The sequence below is a fragment of the Morchella sextelata genome, assembly GCF_020137385.1.
Source record: "Morchella sextelata strain SCLS chromosome Unknown scls_13, whole genome shotgun sequence".
NCBI classification, from domain to species: Eukaryota; Fungi; Ascomycota; class Pezizomycetes; order Pezizales; family Morchellaceae; genus Morchella; species Morchella sextelata.
The window spans coordinates 1,311,899-1,329,574 of record NW_025408628.1 but is presented as its reverse complement, the minus strand read 5'-3'; the positions used below and the strand labels follow the sequence as shown (position 1 = coordinate 1,329,574).

At 51.6% G+C, this 17,676-nt stretch overlaps 5 protein-coding genes across 5 annotated transcripts; 1 reads left to right on the top strand and 4 right to left on the bottom strand.

Moving 5' to 3' along the window:
• Nucleotides 1-6,786: 6,786 nt before the first annotated feature.
• On the bottom strand, nucleotides 6,787-8,734 carry H6S33_002768 (uncharacterized protein; the record flags this gene model as incomplete). The annotated part of the gene is made up of 5 exons (XM_044834140.1): nucleotides 6,787-6,928; nucleotides 7,006-7,228; nucleotides 7,289-7,737; nucleotides 7,891-8,452; nucleotides 8,599-8,734. The coding sequence occupies 5 exons, from the start codon at nucleotides 8,732-8,734 to the stop codon at nucleotides 6,787-6,789; spliced, it is 1,512 nt and encodes a 503-aa protein (XP_044692929.1).
• A 1,461-nt stretch (nucleotides 8,735-10,195) lies between these two features.
• H6S33_002767 (uncharacterized protein) lies at nucleotides 10,196-11,648 on the top strand (the record flags this gene model as incomplete). Its single annotated transcript, XM_044834139.1, has 2 exons — nucleotides 10,196-10,382; nucleotides 10,477-11,648. 2 exons carry the CDS (start codon nucleotides 10,196-10,198, stop codon nucleotides 11,646-11,648), a joined length of 1,359 nt encoding a protein of 452 aa, XP_044692928.1.
• A 1,483-nt stretch (nucleotides 11,649-13,131) lies between these two features.
• Nucleotides 13,132-13,494, bottom strand: H6S33_002766 (uncharacterized protein; the record flags this gene model as incomplete). The annotated part of the gene is made up of 1 exon (XM_044834138.1): nucleotides 13,132-13,494. The coding sequence occupies one exon, from the start codon at nucleotides 13,492-13,494 to the stop codon at nucleotides 13,132-13,134; it is 363 nt and encodes a 120-aa protein (XP_044692927.1).
• Nucleotides 13,495-14,515: 1,021 nt separating this feature from the next.
• Nucleotides 14,516-15,047, bottom strand: H6S33_002765 (uncharacterized protein; the record flags this gene model as incomplete). Its single annotated transcript, XM_044834137.1, has 4 exons — nucleotides 14,516-14,613; nucleotides 14,677-14,713; nucleotides 14,776-14,925; nucleotides 15,024-15,047. The coding sequence occupies 4 exons, from the start codon at nucleotides 15,045-15,047 to the stop codon at nucleotides 14,516-14,518; spliced, it is 309 nt and encodes a 102-aa protein (XP_044692926.1).
• A 294-nt stretch (nucleotides 15,048-15,341) lies between these two features.
• On the bottom strand, nucleotides 15,342-17,137 carry H6S33_002764 (uncharacterized protein; the record flags this gene model as incomplete). The annotated part of the gene is made up of 2 exons (XM_044834136.1): nucleotides 15,342-16,439; nucleotides 16,508-17,137. 2 exons carry the CDS (start codon nucleotides 17,135-17,137, stop codon nucleotides 15,342-15,344), a joined length of 1,728 nt encoding a protein of 575 aa, XP_044692925.1.
• Between the last annotated feature and the right edge of the window lie 539 nt (nucleotides 17,138-17,676).

Genomic DNA, 17,676 nt, shown 5'->3' with positions numbered 1-17,676 from the left:
ACACAGTCGTCCTTCTAGTCATTCTGTGGAGTTGTTCCTACAGGCTGGCTGCTGGATATGCTGGGTAGACTATACCTCCATCTAACATGATGACCGGTGCGTGTCGGCGGGGTGCTGGTTGGTGAAGCATCTGAACGGCCCGTCCTGGGGGCTCTGTGCAGTTGTCCAAGCGGCTATATACGATCCGAGCCACTTCAACAGCACCGTGGCGTGGTCGAGGGGTAATAGCCTCGACTACGTTGCATGACACCACCGGTTCAACCCGGGGTGGAAGCACTGGTTAGAATGCCCAACATGGTAGCGACGCTCTTGAGGGATGATACTAATCACGTAAGTCTTTTGTCGTTCAGTATTTCTTCTTTTTTTTCCTCTAGCAAGCACGCCGTCGCTAAAAGGTGAGGGGTTATGGAATGGGGGGGTAGGTTTGGCGAGACGGGCTATGCCGTGTTACGTTTGAGGTTAAAAAAACGTAGAATTGGATGTGCCGCTGAAGGGTAAGTCATGGGATATCACTCGCTTTTGTTGCCAAGAGATTAACGAGCAGGTAAGAATCCCGAGAAGGAGGGCGCAGGACCTGCCTGCACACACTAGAAGCCAGTCTCATACATACTTTCCAGAATGTGCCAATACTGGTACAGTCCGGTGTAATAGGATCATTTCGTTTGGTGGCTTATTTTCTCAAAAATACTTATCATCGTCAGGGCTCTCGTATGGTGGAAGGAACTCTACTATAGTAGGATTAGTATCGACTCTACAAGTACCATCTTTTTGTCACACGGAAGCCTCAATTTATCACAGGAAGACGGGCCGCCAAGACGAACTACATGATGTTTCTGCGCAAAAATCGGAGGTGAAGAACGCAGATTTGAAATCCTACCCATACAGAGCTTCTAGATCTTCTACCATATTTTGTATGGACCCAACACGCTCCGAGCTAGCGCAAAGCTCAGACGCGAGCGGAGGTTTTCTAAACTTTAAATGTTTTCGAATGTGCCATACAGAACCAAGTATTTCGGGGTCTGCAAATGGCTCTAAACTCCTCATCTCTCCGAGAGCCCTCCGAGTCGCTCGAAGAATCGCTTATTACACCAGACTGTGCACACAGTGCACAAGGTGCATAGTCTAGGAACGAGCGTTCTTGTGTCCTTGTCTCGAGGACTTCCAAGGACACTTCTTGCCTAAGAAAGTATTTTACAGTGAATATTCCCGATTGAGATGAGGAATACACTTTTTATTTTCAAGAAAAAGTACCGCTTTTTGCTCTGCCGGAATCACTCTTGAGACTTTATCGCCCTCGAGGTTCCTCGAGGCATCCCGATGACAGTACTGTGTCGGGCATCGAGGGGTAGACAACGGGAGAGATCGACGAAAGCGAGGCACGGCCTCAAGGGCACATCTTGTACTCTCAAACATCCAGAGTTGCTTCGAGCGTCCTCCTTGACCACTTTAGCTCAGCCTTAGTTACCCAGCCGTTCATATACGACTCGAGGTACTTTCACAGCACCGTGGCGTGGTCGAGGGGTAAAAGCCTCGACTACGTTGCATGACACCACCGGTTCAACCCGGGGTGGAAGCACTGGTTAGAATGCCCAACATGGTAGCGACGCTCTTGAGGGATGATACTAATCACATAAGTCTTTTGTCACTCAGTATATTTCTTCCTTTTTTTTTTCATCTAGCAAGCGCGCCATCACTAAAAACTAAAGCATTATGGAATAGGGGAGGTAGCGAGACGGGTTATGTGCCGCGTTACGTTTGAGTGAGAAAACGTAGAATTGGATGGGCCGCTGGAGGTAAATCATGGAATATCACTCGCTTTTGTTGCCAAGAGATTAACGAGCAGGTAAGAATCCCGAGAGACGGAGGAGGCAGGGCCTGCCTGTACACACTAGAAGCCCGTCTCGTACATACCCAGAATGTGCTAATACTGGTACAGCCCGGTGTAATAGGATTTTTCGTTTGGTAACTTATATTCTCGGAGAACGTACTTATCATCGTCAGGGCTCTCGTACTGGGGGGGTGTTCGAGAGATGTATGGTGGAAGAAACTCTGCTAGAGTAGGAAACTATGTACTAATCGACTCTACAGACGAACTACAGGGCGTTTCTGCGCCAAAATCGGAGGTGAAGTACGCAGGTTTGAGTACATCCTGCCCGTACAGAGCTTCTACAGTATTTTGTATGGACTTAGCACGCCCCGAACTAGCGCAAAACTCGGACGCGAGCGGAGGTTTTCTAAACCCTAAATCTTTGCGAATGTGCCATACAGAAGTATTTTGGGGTCTGCGAATGGCTCCAAACCCCTAAATTTTCCGAGAGCCGTCTGAGTCACTCGGGGAATCACTTATTACACCAGACTGTGGACGCGGTGCATAGGTTGGGAACGAGGCTAAATTGAAGCTTCAGATGTTTTTGCACCGGCAGAGGAACCCTCCCTTATCAAGCAGACAAACTGTGACGGTGACGGTGATGATGATGATCGAGTATAAGACCTAGTCTACGGGAACGACGTCCTTGTGTCCTTGTGTCCTTGCCTCGAAGACTTCCAAGGAAAATTCTTGCCTAAAAAAAGTGTATAGTTAATACGCCCGACTAATACGAGGTCGGCGGTAGAATACGATTTTTATCTTCAAGAAAAGGTACCGCTTTTTGCTCTCCCGGAATCACTCCTGAGTCTTTATCGTCCTCGAGGTTCCTCGTAGTGTGGTCCACGAGCCGGCTCAAGTCGAGCCTTGGGAATGGCTCGAGCCGGCTTGAGGTAGAAAGGGAAAGGTTTGTCCGGCCTGCGAAAAGCTCAAGTCCTCAAGCTTGTCTCGAGCTGGTAATTTGTTTTTGACTATGCCTACAACTGTTACCAGTGTTCTCTCCTATAGATCAGCTAATATCGAACTCTCTGATCATCTCCTCTAGCTAAGCCGTTATTGCCTCAATTAAGTACATCATTTTTTGATATTAGGGTGGGCAAGTATAGATAAGGACGGGCAAAACCTATGAAATCTTAGCATATATATAAAATCATGCATCAACGTCTCAAGCCGGCTCAAGCTGTATTTCAAATGGACTCGAGCCAGCTTGGGCTTGTGATCTTCTCAACTTGTGAGGCTTGAGCTATTGGCTCAAGCCGAGTCCTCGAGCCGGCTCGTCTCGTGGACCACACTAGTTCCTCGAGGCATCTCGATGACAGTACTGTGCCGGATATTGAGATGTGGGCAGGGAGAGCGATCAACGAGAACGAGGCACCTCGAGAACACATCTTGTACTCTCAAGGATCCAGAGTTCTAAGTTGCTTCGAGCGTCCTCCTTGACCACCTTAGTTACCCAGCCGTTCATATACGATCCGAGCCACTTCAACAGCACCGTGGCGTGGTCGAGGGGTAATAGCCTCGATTACGTTGCATGACACCACCGGTTCAACCCGGGGTGGAAGCACTGATTAGAAAGCCCAACATGGTAGCGACGCTCTTGAGGGATGATACTAATCACATAAGTCTTTTGTCCCTCAGTATTTCTTCTCTCTTTTTTTTTTTTTTTGCCCAAAGTAACACCACCGCTACATTAGTGATAATGGGCATTCGTCGATTGTAGGATACATGTAGCTTTGTAACACAGACTTCATGCCGCGTCACTCCCGGGGGTGCGGAGTAAAACACGCCGCTGGAGAGCAAGAAATCTCAGGATATCACTCGCCTCTTCGCCAAGAGAATTATTCGGCATAATAAGGCCCCAATAAGCGTAATTTAAGGATTATCATGAAATAAGACTTAAAAAATATTTATATATTAAAGAATTAATGTCTTTATCGCCCTCGAGGTTCCTCGAGACATCTCGATGACAGTACTGTGTCGGATATCGAGGGGTGGACAAGGAGAGCGATCAACGAGAACGAGGCACCTCGAGGGTACATCCTGTACTCTCAAACATCCAGAGTTGCTTCGAGTGCCCCCTCCTTGACCACATTAGCTCTATGTAGTTGTCCAGCCGTTCATATTCGACCCGAGACACTTTCACAGCACCGTGGCGTGGTCGAGGGGTAATAGCCTCGATTACGTTGCATGACACCACCGGTTCAACCCGGGGTGGAAGCACTGATTAGAATGCCCAACATGGTAGCGACGCTCTTGAGGGATGATACTAATCACATAAGTCTTTTGTCCCTCAGTATTTCTTATTCTCTCTTTTTTTTTTTTTTTTTTTTTTCTGCCCAAAGTAACACCATCGCTACATTAGTGATAATGGGCATTCGTCGATTGTAGGATACATGTAGTTTTGTGACACGGACTTCATGCCGTGTCACTCCCGGGGGTGCGGAGTACTAGAGTTAAAACAGACCGCTGGAGAGCAGGGAATCATGGAATATCACTCGCCTATATCTTCGCCAAGAAAATTCGGCATAAGGCCCCGATAAGCGTAATTTAAGGATGATCATGAAATAAGGCTGAAAGCACCCTTAAAAATGATTTATATACTGAAGAGCTCTTTATAAAACTACGGCTCGCCTAAAGATTTGGTAAATTTTATTTGAGGCATATAAAAAACACAGTTCCAGCCGTAACTTGAAGGTACGTAACCAGCAGGCGCAAAAACCCCGAGAGACGGTGAGCTCAGGACTTGCTTGCTCGCAGTGGCACTGCTAGTGTGGTCCATGAGCCGGCTAGAGCTGGGATTGGTCTATATTTCGAGCCGACCCATGATATGTTGATTTAGGCTCGAGCCTCCCCGGCTCATGGAGAGTCGAGCTTGAAAAGACTCGATAAAAGACTTGATACATTAGCTCGAGTCGGCTTGAAAGACTCGATAAAAAACTCGATATATTAACTTGAGCCGGCTTGTCCCGTCGGCTACAATAACACACGAAATCCTTCACCGGTTGAGGAACCCTCTTATCTAACGGGCAGGCGTCCGGCCGCTTATATGCTACTCGAATTTGATTAACAGCATCATGGTGTGCACGTGGTCGAGGAGCAATACCGACGCAAATGCCTTTTCCGTGGGGGGGGCAGCAGGTGTACTTTGGGGATGGAGCGGTCCGCTGTGTTTTGGTATCTCATACAGACTGGCAGGTGATTCACATATGGATGGCTCCTGCGTACTTGAGCAGCAAATACCATACAAGTATCCATAAGATACAAGCACCTCCTCCTCCAGTCCCGGAGAAGTTGAATGTGGAGAAACAGGCTTGTGGGTGGGCACTTGCATGGCGCGCCTCCCCTCTGAGTACTTGTAGGTCCAGCTACCTTGTAGTCATGCCTGGTAATCTCACATCTACACAGTCGTCCTCCTGGTCGTTGCGTGGAGATGTTCCCATGGACAAGCTATGCTGGTACGGTAGATGGGACTTGAACCTCCGAACAGTGGTGCGTGCTGCACCTGTCCCCTACTTTGTGTAGTTGTCCGATCGATTATATACGACCCGAGCCCCTTTGACAACATCGTGGCGTGGTCGAGGGGTAAAATCCTCGACTACGTTGCATGACACCACCGGTTCAACCCGGGGTGGAAGCACTGATTAGAATGCCCAACATGGTAGCGACGCTCTTGAGGGATGATACTAATCACGTAAGTCTTTTGTCGTTCAGTATTTCTTCATTTTTTTTTTTTTGTTGCCTTAAGGTATACTTATCGCTACTGGGGATGGATGCTCGCTCATAGAGTATATAGAACAGATGATAATATTGGCGGGGCGTACTGCGCCCTGCCACGCGTTCGGGAGTGAGTGCTCGAGACTAGCGCTGTGATGTATACCTCCATGTCAAAAATCCTGGGACAAGCCCCCGTAGCAACTCGCGGTTGCGTCGTCCCGGGACTTTTGAACAAGAACTATACAATCACGAAATATCACTCGCTCGGTTGCCAAGGAACTAACGAGCAGGAACCCCGAGCGACGGTAGGCGAAGGGCCTACATGTATGTACACATGCGAGCAAGAAGCTCCCTTACACCGAAAAAACATTTCTTATACAACACGTGAGATATTCACAATAAATAACCTACAACACCAACACCTATAAAACAGTCCGCTGACCCCCCCAGGCGTGGGGAGTGTTGATCGCCATCGTTAATTACCCCCGGCCCGAAACGGTGGTGTAGCGCAGATGAGGCTTGATTAGGTTCCCTGGAAAGGGGTGGGTACCACAGGCTTAGGTAAAGAAGATCGAGTCTTACAGGCAGATTAGACCAGAGTAGATTCTGGCTCGACACTACTTTACTCTGCTCTGACTACCTAGAGCAGCCAGATTCACATGCTTCTAGTTTGTAAGCTTAAGGGCTGCGCAGCCAGGCATGCACAGCAATGCGTTTTAACTACACTGATAGTCTACGCGACACTCACTACGCCACTGTACAGACGAAGAAAACTCAAGTCCATTTCTAGAAGGTCTATTCATACCGAGTGATACACCATGACCCACATCTCAACTCACACACACACGGAGTGTCCAAACCACAATTTCATACCTACATGCAGCTACATACATAAATTAAAAAAATACAAAGAGAGAGTGGTATCCTATCTAAAAATCCACGAGTAACAAAAGAAACCAAATTTTCCAACAAAAAGAGCGACGATCCAACGATCCCAAACCCAAATGTAAAAAAAAAAAACACCACAACAAGTATGCCCCATAACACCTCCAGCAATCCCATCCCTTGCTCGCGAAAAATGGTAGCCACGTGTAGCCCAAAACAAAGCTCAGAATAAAAAAAAAAAAAAAGTCAAATAAAAAAAGGTATAAAGACGACGACGCCCCCAATGCAAAAAACGCACTCACACACTCACACACACACGGAGACTACAACCGAGCCCCCCTCCTCGCCATCAGCGCCGTGCCCACCTTACTATCGTTCCTTCGCCCCAGCACGCCCGAGATCCAATCCCCAATCTCCACAATCTTCTGCAGATCCACATTCGTGCTCACGCCTGTGCCCTCGAGACTATATTCACACCCATTCATCAGCCCTCATCCCCTTTCCTCTCTACCAAAGTCACAAGGGGGGGGGGGACAACTTACAAATACACCAAATCCTCCGTCGCCACATTCCCCGTAGCACCCTTAGAATACGGACACCCTCCCAGCCCTGCAATGCTACTATCAAACGTCCTAATCCCCGCCTCCAGCGCAACCAGGCAGTTCACAATCGCCTGCCCATACGTGTCGTGGAAGTGCGCCGCCAGCTTCTCGGCCGGCAGGTGGCGTTCCTTGATCAGATAATTCACCAGCGTTCCAACCGTACCTATCTCATCATTAGCCCCATTTCCCCTTTCTTATATTACGCAGAACAGGGAGAACTAACCAGGCGTCCCAACACCGTTCGTATCCCCCAACGACACCTCATAACACCCCATCTTCAGCAGCTCCTCCACCACATCCGCCACCTTCGCCGGCGGCGTCGGCCCGTCGTAGGGACACTCAATGACCATGCTGACGTATCCGCGGACGGCGATGCCCTGTTCGCGCGCGCGCTCGACCACAGGGCGGAAGCGCCCGAGCGACTCGGCGATTGTGCAGTTGATGTTCTGCTTTGAGAAGCCCTCGGAGGCGGAGGCGAAGATTGCGATCTCGGAGGTGTGCTGGTTGGTGGTGGAAGAGGGGGCAGGGGCGGGGGTGGCCAGGTACGAGGTGAGCCCTTGCATGTTGGGGGTGAGGTAGCTGTAGGTTACGGGCACGGGCGCAGCTGGCGGGTGGCTGTTGAGGTGGGTGTGGATTTGGGGGGTGTCGGCCATTTGGGGGACCCATTTTGGGCTGTGGGGTGGTTAGCGAGTGAGTTCTTATGAAGAAGGATACTATTATGGCTATGGATGTGCGTTGTGGTGCGGAAAGAGTACTTCGGTACATCCACCCAAACACTCTTTCCACACAACAACACCCCCCCTCTCCATAAAATGCAATACATACCTCACAAACGATCCCGCCTCAATATGCCTCAGCCCCGCCCCACTCAGCCTCTCAATGAGCTCAATCTTCGTCTCCGTCGGCACCACGCCCTGCTCATTCTGCAACCCATCTCTCGCGCCCACCTCCACAATCTTGACCGCGCCCCTCATCGGCACCTTCTTGACCGTCATCTCCTCCTTCTCCTCACCAACAGTCGTCGTAGACGTCGAAGCCGAGCTTGCGCCGGGCGAAAGGGGCGAGACACTCTTGAAGCGGCAATGCGTATTCGCGCGGAACCCCACTGCGGCCTGGCCGTGTAGCTGCTGTTTGGCGATGTGGCTGTTGCTACTGTTGTTGCTGCCGCTGATGCTGCTGCTGCTGCTGCTGCTGCTGGGGATGCGCGGCTTGAGGCGGAAGAAGGATGAGAAGCTGGAGAGGCTCGAGAAGCCGCGGGCGTAATATACGCCCAGCGGCCGGCTGAGGACGACGCTGTTCATTTTGCGGGTGGGGGTTGCGGTGGGGGGGTGGTGGTGGTGGTCGGCGTCGGGGTTTAGAGCTTGGTTGGGGGTGTGGTTGTGGGTGTCTGGAATGGTGGGCTTTGTTAGCTTTTGGTTGTTCATGCAGGGGCTCTATCTAGGGTAGCTAGCTATAATAAGGCCTGACAGGTGCATGATGACTGCTGTGGAGTGCTCTGGAGGAGAAGAGAATGGGATGGGATAGAATGCCTACCCTTGCTTGTGCTTGTGCTTGTGTCTGTCGGAGGCGTGAATACAGACGTTGTTGTCGGCCGAGGACGGAGGAGAGTCTTCTTTGCAGGTGTCGTTGCAGTCGTCGTCGTTGGTGTCGTTACCGGGTCCGTTGCCATGCTCTTTGGGGCGTTAGTCCAGAAGCGGAGCCGCGGCCTGTGGGGGAGGCCCAAACACATAATTGCAGGGTAAGGATATGGAAATGATATGTGTGTATGGGGAGGGATATAGGATATAGGATCTAGGAAGAAGTCGAGCAAGACGGGGAAGAAGAAGAAGATAAAGACACCCGGGGGGGGGGGGAGAGGTGCACCCACGGCACTGCTACAAGTACTAATACTGGTACGGCTGCTGTTACGGCTGCTGCTGCCACCGAGTACTGGGGGGGACCTTGATCTCGACAGCCTCACACGCGAAACGAGTAGCGACGGGCGCCAGAGAGGAGGAGGAGGAGGGTGCAGCAGTCGGGCTTTTGAAGGTTTACTCGGGTCCAGCATCACACTCTTGCTTTCCTTCTATCTCTGGACGTAACTCGTTTGCTCACTGCGCTAGTCGACTAGTAAGAAGTGAGAAGGAGTAAAAAAAACAGGATGGAACGGAAGCCGAAGAAAAGCGAGGTCTACGAGGGGACTTGATAGGGTTTCTCTCTTTTTTTCAGCTGTTACGACCGCCCGACCGAGGAACAGGCGAGTTTGTAATCGCGGGGGGGGCGCGGCAGTGGGGGAACAAACCCTGTGCAGCACTTTTCCAGGGACGAGAGAGAGAGGCAGTGAGTGATAGGGATGACTTCATTCTTCTCCTGCTATTATCCCTGGCTTGGCTTGCAGCAAATGTGGGGGAGAGATCTAAGGCTTGATGGGGGAAGGGGAGGGAAGGGAAGGAAGGAAAGAACCGCCAACGCGGATGATCTCCACTGCTAGATCGGGGACCCTTTCTTGCTTAGCCCGGGAAGCTGAGGTTGCGCGATGCAAGGTGCATCATCATCAGGGTGCTGTGGGTAATAATAGATTAATGAGATACACGACATTCTAGAACACGCAGAGCAGAGTACACTGCAGAAACCAAGCAAGAAGGCTTTCTCTTGAACATCTCATCTCACCCCATCATCAAAGCGACTGAGACTGAGACCTGATGAAGTGCCGATTCAGTCATTCTCACCAGCACCTCTCTCTCCCTCTCTCTCTCTCTAGAGGACTGGTGTTATCCTTTTATTCGAAGCAGAGTCTTATCGATTGCTGACTGGGTTAGGGTTACCTTGACATCCCACCACCATGCATGTATCCAGGGAACCCCGCGCCAACCAAAACATTCCCAAGAACTCGTCTCAAGCCTCCCTGTTAAATACTCATTCTCACGGTGGATTTAACGGCCCGCACACACGATATTTCCGGCGCCCCTCAGAACCGAATCACGAATCCCGACAGACGCATCTCGATTCTCCCGGCTATCAATCGCACGAGCTTAGCTTATTCCCGGGAATTTTCTGACGGTCCCAAAGATCGGACATCGGACTTTATACATCACCACCAAACCACCCTCTCCCCTGAATATCTTTCCGCACAGGGATATCAACCTCCATAATGACTTCTCCGGACGCCCCAGTCGATACCGCTCCCACCACCACCGCCGCAGATATCCCCGATACCGCCGCCCCCGCGCCGAAGCAGCCCCGAAAGCGCTTCGTCGGCAAACGAACCGCCACCGAGCTACAAACCCAAAAAGCTACCAGCACGAGCACGGGTATTGAAGAAGGCGATGCCCTCCAACGTACGTCTCCTCCTCCGGGCCCCTCTCGGCCGTACTCCCCCAAACTCCACTTGCGTCCGGGCCCCCAAAATACACCCAACTAACACCCCCGCAGTCTCCGCCAAACCCCGCCGCACCGGCGGCCGCGCAATAAACCAGATCCCCCCCGAAATCCTCCACGATGAGGCCCTAAACGCCGCCATCACCCTCCTGCCGCCCAACTACAACTTCGAAATCCACAAGACCATCCATCACATCCGCAAGACCTCGGCGACGCGGGTGGCCCTGCAGATGCCCGAGGGCCTCCTCCTCTTCGCCTGCACCCTCGCCGACATCATCGAGACCTTCTGCCCCGGCGTCGAAACCCTCATCATGGGTGACGTCACATACGGCGCATGCTGCATCGACGACTACACCGCCCGCGCCCTCGGCTGTGACCTCCTCGTCCACTACGCACACTCGTGTCTAATCCCCGTGGACGTGACCGAGATAAAGACGCTCTACATCTTTGTCACTATCGGTATCGATGTCACGCATCTCGTGGACACGATAGAGCGCAACTTTGCTGCGCCGAAGCATCTGGCCCTCGTGGGGACGATACAGTTTAATGCCGCCATCCACGCCGCGCGACAACCGTTAGAGGCAGCGGGATACACACTAACAGTCCCACAGATTATGCCGCTATCAAAAGGCGAGATCCTGGGCTGCACCAGCCCCCAAATCAACACCAAGGAGGTCGACGCACTCATCTACGTCGGCGACGGGCGCTTCCACCTTGAATCCGCCATGATCCAGAACCCGACGCTGTCCAGTCACCGCTACGACCCGTACTCCCGCCGCTTCACCGTCGAGAACTACAATCACGACGAGCTGTACAGCCTGCGACGGGCTGCAATCGCCACGGCGCAGAAGGCGCGGAAATATGGGCTGATCCTCGGAACGCTAGGGCGGCAGGGAAATGCACATACAGTGGAAAGGTTGGAGGAGCGGTTACGGGTGCTGGGGATCCCATATGTAGTTGTGTTGCTGTCCGAGATCTTTCCGGGGAAGCTGGGGATGATGAAGGATGTGGAGGCGTGGGTACAGGTGGCCTGTCCAAGGTTGAGCATTGATTGGGGGTATGCGTTTGAGCGGCCATTGCTGAGTCCGTATGAGGCAACAATTGCGCTGGGATTGAGGGAGGAGCAGTGGGGTGTGGGCGGGGAGGGGTATAAGATGGATTTTTATGCGAAAGAGGGATTGGGGAGGACAAAGAGGGGGGAGGGGCTGCCGGGGTTGGGGGTATAGAAGGATGTATATAGAGGGAAGTAAATAAATAGGATATAGGGCAACTGTTTTCACTGTGAGTTGTGTGTTTGCTGTTTTCCGGTAACGAAATGCCACATCAAAACTATCGACGAAGATTCGGGGCTATGATAAAGGTAGAGTTGTAAATCATAGCGCCCAACATAACAGCCCTCAAGAAAAGAGACGTGAGTAAGTTATAAGTAGAGTGTATGCGTACCCGTCCACATCCACATCCAACCAACGAGCCATGGCCACCGCTCAGCAGGTAGCAATCTTATCAGACCACAACTGTACATCCTACTCACTTTATCAACATTGGTAGTTGGCGATTTCTTTGATACCAGGTCTATCGTCTAGAATGGACTGCTTACCTGTAGTTTGGTTGTTTTATATCAGCCTTGACGTTTTCAGGCTCTTGAGATATAGTGTTCTGATTGGTCTATTGGGTCGACCCCGTCTCTAGAGTTTTGTTTCTGTCCAGATAGGAGGATGGAATGACGATGGTTTGATTTCTCAGTTGCAGCGAGCTTGGCTTATAAGTCACAAATTAAAACGAACACCTATCCCTATGGATGGATTTACAGCCACGTAATCGCTGAAACGTGTCTTATAAACACTTAAACTGGTGATTTGTCCCGCAGCGTCCAGGTACCGTTTCCAGCTAAGGAGGATATATTGATGGGTGAGTTTGGGGGAAACGGCGGTGGTGCGCCTACCTACATGTAATTCTGTTCCCCGTTGCTAGAGGGGTTAGCTACATGTAGATCCATTCGTGTGTCTGTATTCTTCACTGCCTACCGGCGGTATAAATACATGTAAATATGGCGCGCGGCATCAGTGTGTATGTGTCCTTTCTCTTGTCTTGTTCTCTCCCGCGCGGCTTGGTAGCCGGTTTGAGGGGACAACGTATCCGTCGTTAATGTTTGCGAGAAATCTCAGGGCAATTCGATGCGTAGTAAAATACCCTTCTGGTTGGCAGTTATAGTGAGGGATCGGATGAAAATGGAGCGGGCTATTTGTGTCATGCATGAAATATCACTCGATGCGCCATGCTGGAGGTCTGGGTAGAGTTAGGCTTGGTGGCGGGATGGCAGCAATTGAGATACACGGGTGGCCTACGAGGGAATTGGTTGGGATGTCTGGCACTCGGTGAAGCAGATATATTATATCTGGTTGAGCAATTGTAGATAACAGTCGAGTTATCAAACTGTAGCCTACTCATCCTGATATCCCACACTCTAAAGAAACTGGAGAGGCAGAACGCCACCTAATCCATAACCAGTGTAAAAGAACTCATCAAAAAGATATAATTTTACAAGTAAAACAGCTCATAACCCCCAGGAGAAGAACAACCACGCAATTCATCCCCCCCCCCCCCAAACTCCTATCCTACACTCCCTATCCTACAACCTCCCCAGTAACCCCCAGTAACCCCCCCCCCCCCCCCCCCGCGCCGGCGCGGCCATCCCCCACCCCAGCACCCTTAAAAGTCCGTCACCCTCCCATTAAAACTATAATCCCCATGCCTCAACGGATCATTCTTGGGCCCTCCCACCTCGCCCGTCTTCGGATTCACATCGCCCTCAAACTCCGGTGGCGCGCCCCGCCTGATATCCGGATGCACCAGCTCGCCCTCCTTCTCCACGCCGGGCTCGTAGTGCTGCGACGTCGAGAAGGCGCCCGAGGACATGCGCTGCAGGCGCTCGAACTCGGCTTGTTCGGCCGGGGAGAGGCGGGGCGGCGAGGGGGGCGCGGGCGGGATGGATGAGTGCCGGGGGACGGTGGTGGTGAGGGTGCGGTGGAGGGGGCGGAGGCGGAGGGGGAGGCGGAGGAGGCGGAAGGACATGGTGTGTGTGTGTGTGATACTTGTTGGAGGTTTTTAGGCTGTGGTTTTATGTGAATTGGTTTCGTGTTGTCGTTTTATGTGAAGTGGCGATTTCAGAAGTGAGGTTCGAGTTTAAGATGTCGGCGGTGGTGGGACTGCAGCTATTTATGTGGGGGGCGGCTCTGCCTCGGTTGTCCGGGATCGGCCGGGGGTGGGGTGGAATTACGTTTTTCCGGGAATAGTTAGACTACCGGATTCGGTAGACCGTAATATTTGGAGGCACTACGTTTTGCAGAATAGGTATCACGACTTGTAGAGCTGAAGTGATTGCAGACGGAGCTGCGAGAGTTGAAAACTAACTTGACGTAAATCAGCTAGAATACAAATTCAACACCAGGTAAAAAAATACCTTCACCTCCAAACCGCAAAACCCACCAAGATCTGATCTATCAATGCCAAGCCCCACCACACCCACTCCTCATACTCTAGTTTGAAAGACTTGTGGGATCCGAATCGCAATCTACACTACACTCGCACCCACCCCACCGCAGCACAACCCCTCCCCCCCCCCCGGGGGGGCCAATTCCTTAGAAGAGGCAGGCAGTAGATGGGAGTAGATAAGAGAAGGATACTAGAACCGCACTGAAGACCCACAAACCGCCAAAAACCAATAGAAATAATCCTGCGCGCCCCAGATCAAAGCCCTAGATATAGATAGCAGTGCGGTAGAGAGCAGAAGATCTAGAGCTGTAGAAGGAGCAACCACGTGGATACAACAAATCCATGTAATAAAACTACTGTGTACACATGGACCTAAACTGGGCCTTTCCTCTTCTGCTTGCATCAACCGCATTTGGGTTGATTGAAACCAGTTCTAGTGTTGAGGAAGTTGGTCATGGAATCTCACTCGTGCTGGTAGCTTATTGGTATCGTAGGTTTTGAAAGCCTTGATAGCCGCTCAAACCCAATACAGTGCATTAAAATCGCAATACCCGGCGGCTTCGAGACCAGCGTTAGGCTTGGGGGCTTCTAGAACTAACCGTCACTGTATTTTTGGTGTTGCATTAATGCCATGTCGATCGGCGTTATATTCTGCCTTGTCGCCTGGGCTGGCTTGCCAATGTCCGCGAGTTGGGGCGGCTGCTGAATGAGTGTCAGCTTGGGTATCAGGTATTTTTGCTAGTATAACTGCATGCTTCTGACCGCTGTATGATGGGCGAGCGGTTACTAGCATTGACGTCTGAGATGGTTACCCAAAACCTCAAGAGAGTAGCAAGAGGGGGAAGCGAATGTAAAAGTTACAGGAAGCGGAGGCAAAGAAAACCACCAGAGTCTCAATTGCAAGTCCTCGCGCGAATGTGGCAGGACGTTCTCAAGAAGACATAGAGAAACCCCGAACTCTATTTCAGGTCGAACGAAGCTTCTGGTTATACGCTGGAGGGAAGAAAGGGCCTAGTTATACCCCAACCCAAAAGTATATGTACGGAAAGGTAGTTTTGGCCGAGGTTGGGTTGAGGTGAGGTTGCGGGTTGCGGGTTGGGATGGGTAACCGATGGTAGGAAAAATACTGTCATGGATTCTCACTCGTGGCAACGGGTGTTGTTGAACGACAGCAACCAGCAACCCCTTCTACGACCGCACCGTATCTTGGAACCATCATGCAAGGATCCTTTCCACAAGAAATAGATATACACCACCACCCTATCAAAAGACCCAAAAAAATACTAATACCACTAAAACCAATAAACACGAAAGACCGGCAACAGGATATGATGATAAAAATAAAAATAACAAAAAACAGAGCATAAACTCCCCCCCTTCCCTTACATCTTCCCCACGTTCTAATTGAGACCACCCAGCTACATAAACTATTCATCCTTCGCCATTCCTCTGCCAAACGCCTTCTCCGCCTCACTCCACTTCCTCCGCTCCATCTCCATTCGGTCAACGTACGCCCTCCCAAACTTCCACACCTCAGTGCCGCCCAGGTTCCACGCCTCTACTGCCCTCCTCAGCCGCTTCTTTTTCCCGCCGTCTTTAGCGCTAAATGCATCCTTGTGCGTCATATCCAGCACCTTCACCTGCTGCGCATCTGGCTTCGGCAGGTCAAGCTTGACCTCCTCCTCTGTTGGCAGAGTGAAGCCTAGCGTCCACTCGATATCCTTGAACCCCGCGTCACTCGTCGACAGAATTGTCGTCGACGTTGGGTTTGCCGTCGCCGCCTTGATCGTCACGACTCTCGGGCCCGAACCAATCGACACGGGTGTCGTTACAGCGCGCAGCCATTCGTCGCGCTCTGTGCGCCGGCGTACGAAGCGGATGGATTTATCCTCGGAGTCCGTGGAGAGGTTGATCTCGGGATTGGTGAGGGCAATGAACGTGTACGGATGAGGAATTGTGCCGAGGGAGAAGACGCCTGTCTTGTTTGTGAAGGTCTTACTGGGCGTCACCTTCAATCCCTTCTTGCAGGGTTTGCAGTCCTGCTTGTTGGTTGGGCACGACTCAGGCTCCGGGTTATCAACTGGGCAGGCTGCGAGACGTGCTGCAAGAACCTGCGCAGGATAGTGAAGTGCGCCGAGGGTCTCCGGGAAGGGGAGGAGAAGGGAAATCCCAGACTGGTAGCGCGCGATCCAGTTCTCATGCAGGTGTGCATTGATTAGCTTTGGGAGGTCGCTTAACTGCAGTTTGGGGTACTTGATCTTGATTGCCTCGGAGGTGTAATCTGCGAAGGATTTTGGCAACGGGTCGATGTGGAAAAGGTCGTTTGCCATCTTGGTGGCGCCCTCAATGGTCACGGTACCGTTGTCTACTTTAGCGGAGGTGATGTACTTCAGCACCGCATCGATTGAAGCCTTATCGCCGGCAAAAACTCGGTGCCCATAGTTCTCATAGCGCGTCGCATAGGTGAAGTCGCAGCGCCGCAGAGCTGTGAACGTGTGGTCGTCGTACGGCGCCATAGGAATGACCTGTTTCATTCACCCACTCATTAGACATCACACCACTACAATAATACACCCCCGGTGCTCAAACGTACCCTATAATCAACCAGCACACCAGTACCCATACGGCTCCAAGCCAACCACCTCATGAGCTCCCTCTCAAAGTCTGGGTGAAAGTTCCCTGTGTCCCTGATAACCCTATACATTCCATGCTCCTTGGCCTCTCCCATTCCCAGTACCACCGGTTGGAACCCTTGCGCCCAGAACGCGCGCCTCCACGCCAGCAGCAGCTGATCCTCCACCTCCGCATCATCACCCTTGGCATCCGAATCATAGAACGTATACACCGGACACCTCTTCGGCATCGGCGGCAGCACACTACGCTCCTCGTCGCCCACGGCAATATTGCTTGAGAACGGATTCAGCCATTTCCAGCTAGAAAACCAGGAGTCGCTTGACCCGGTAGAATTGGTGGATGGCGGGGGAGGCGTGTGCGAGGTGGGCTTGAAAGGATTGAGGTCCTTGATTGAATCGGGGATGTGTGAGTGCGCGATGTCAAGGCCGATTACGGACTGCTCCGCGGTGGTGAGGAGGGACGCGGGAATGAAAAGGAGGGCGGAGACAGAGAGGAGGAGGATCCCCGAGAGGAATAAAAGCAGACGACGGGTGGAGATTGCCTGACTGCCGGTGATGAGACGCAGCTTGAGACCTGGTGGGGGTTTCATGACGATGTAATTGAGCTTTGGGTTTACGAGTTGACAGTAGGATTTAATATTGAAAAGGTGTCAGGAGGAGTGCTAATTGACAGTTGTTCACTAGAAAAGCTATCCACTCGGACATCCGCGGGGATAGAAAATGGGTCGAAGGTAGGCCTCTGCTAATTGAGGGGATAGTGGGATGTGGGAAGTGGGATATCCTGGGTGCCTGTGTCCGAGTCCGAGTCCGAGTCTGAGTCCGAGTGGTTTCTGGTGAATACGGACGGATACGTTGAGCCCCTTTGTGGATCAAAAGCTAGTTTTTGGCAGACACGAAGGCTGATCTCTTTGCCAAGCCTCTCGGCAAGGGCCTTGCCGCTCGCATGGCCTCACGTATTCTCACTCGAATATGTGCCTCCATCCACCTATGTCAACGGAAGTCTTAGCGAACTGATTTTCATCAACTAGATTTCCATATACATTTCGTAAACCTCGTACACCCCAATACCACGTAAGTTTCCCCTAGAGTCATCCCGTAACTACATAACTACAGAAGAAAGAATAAAAGA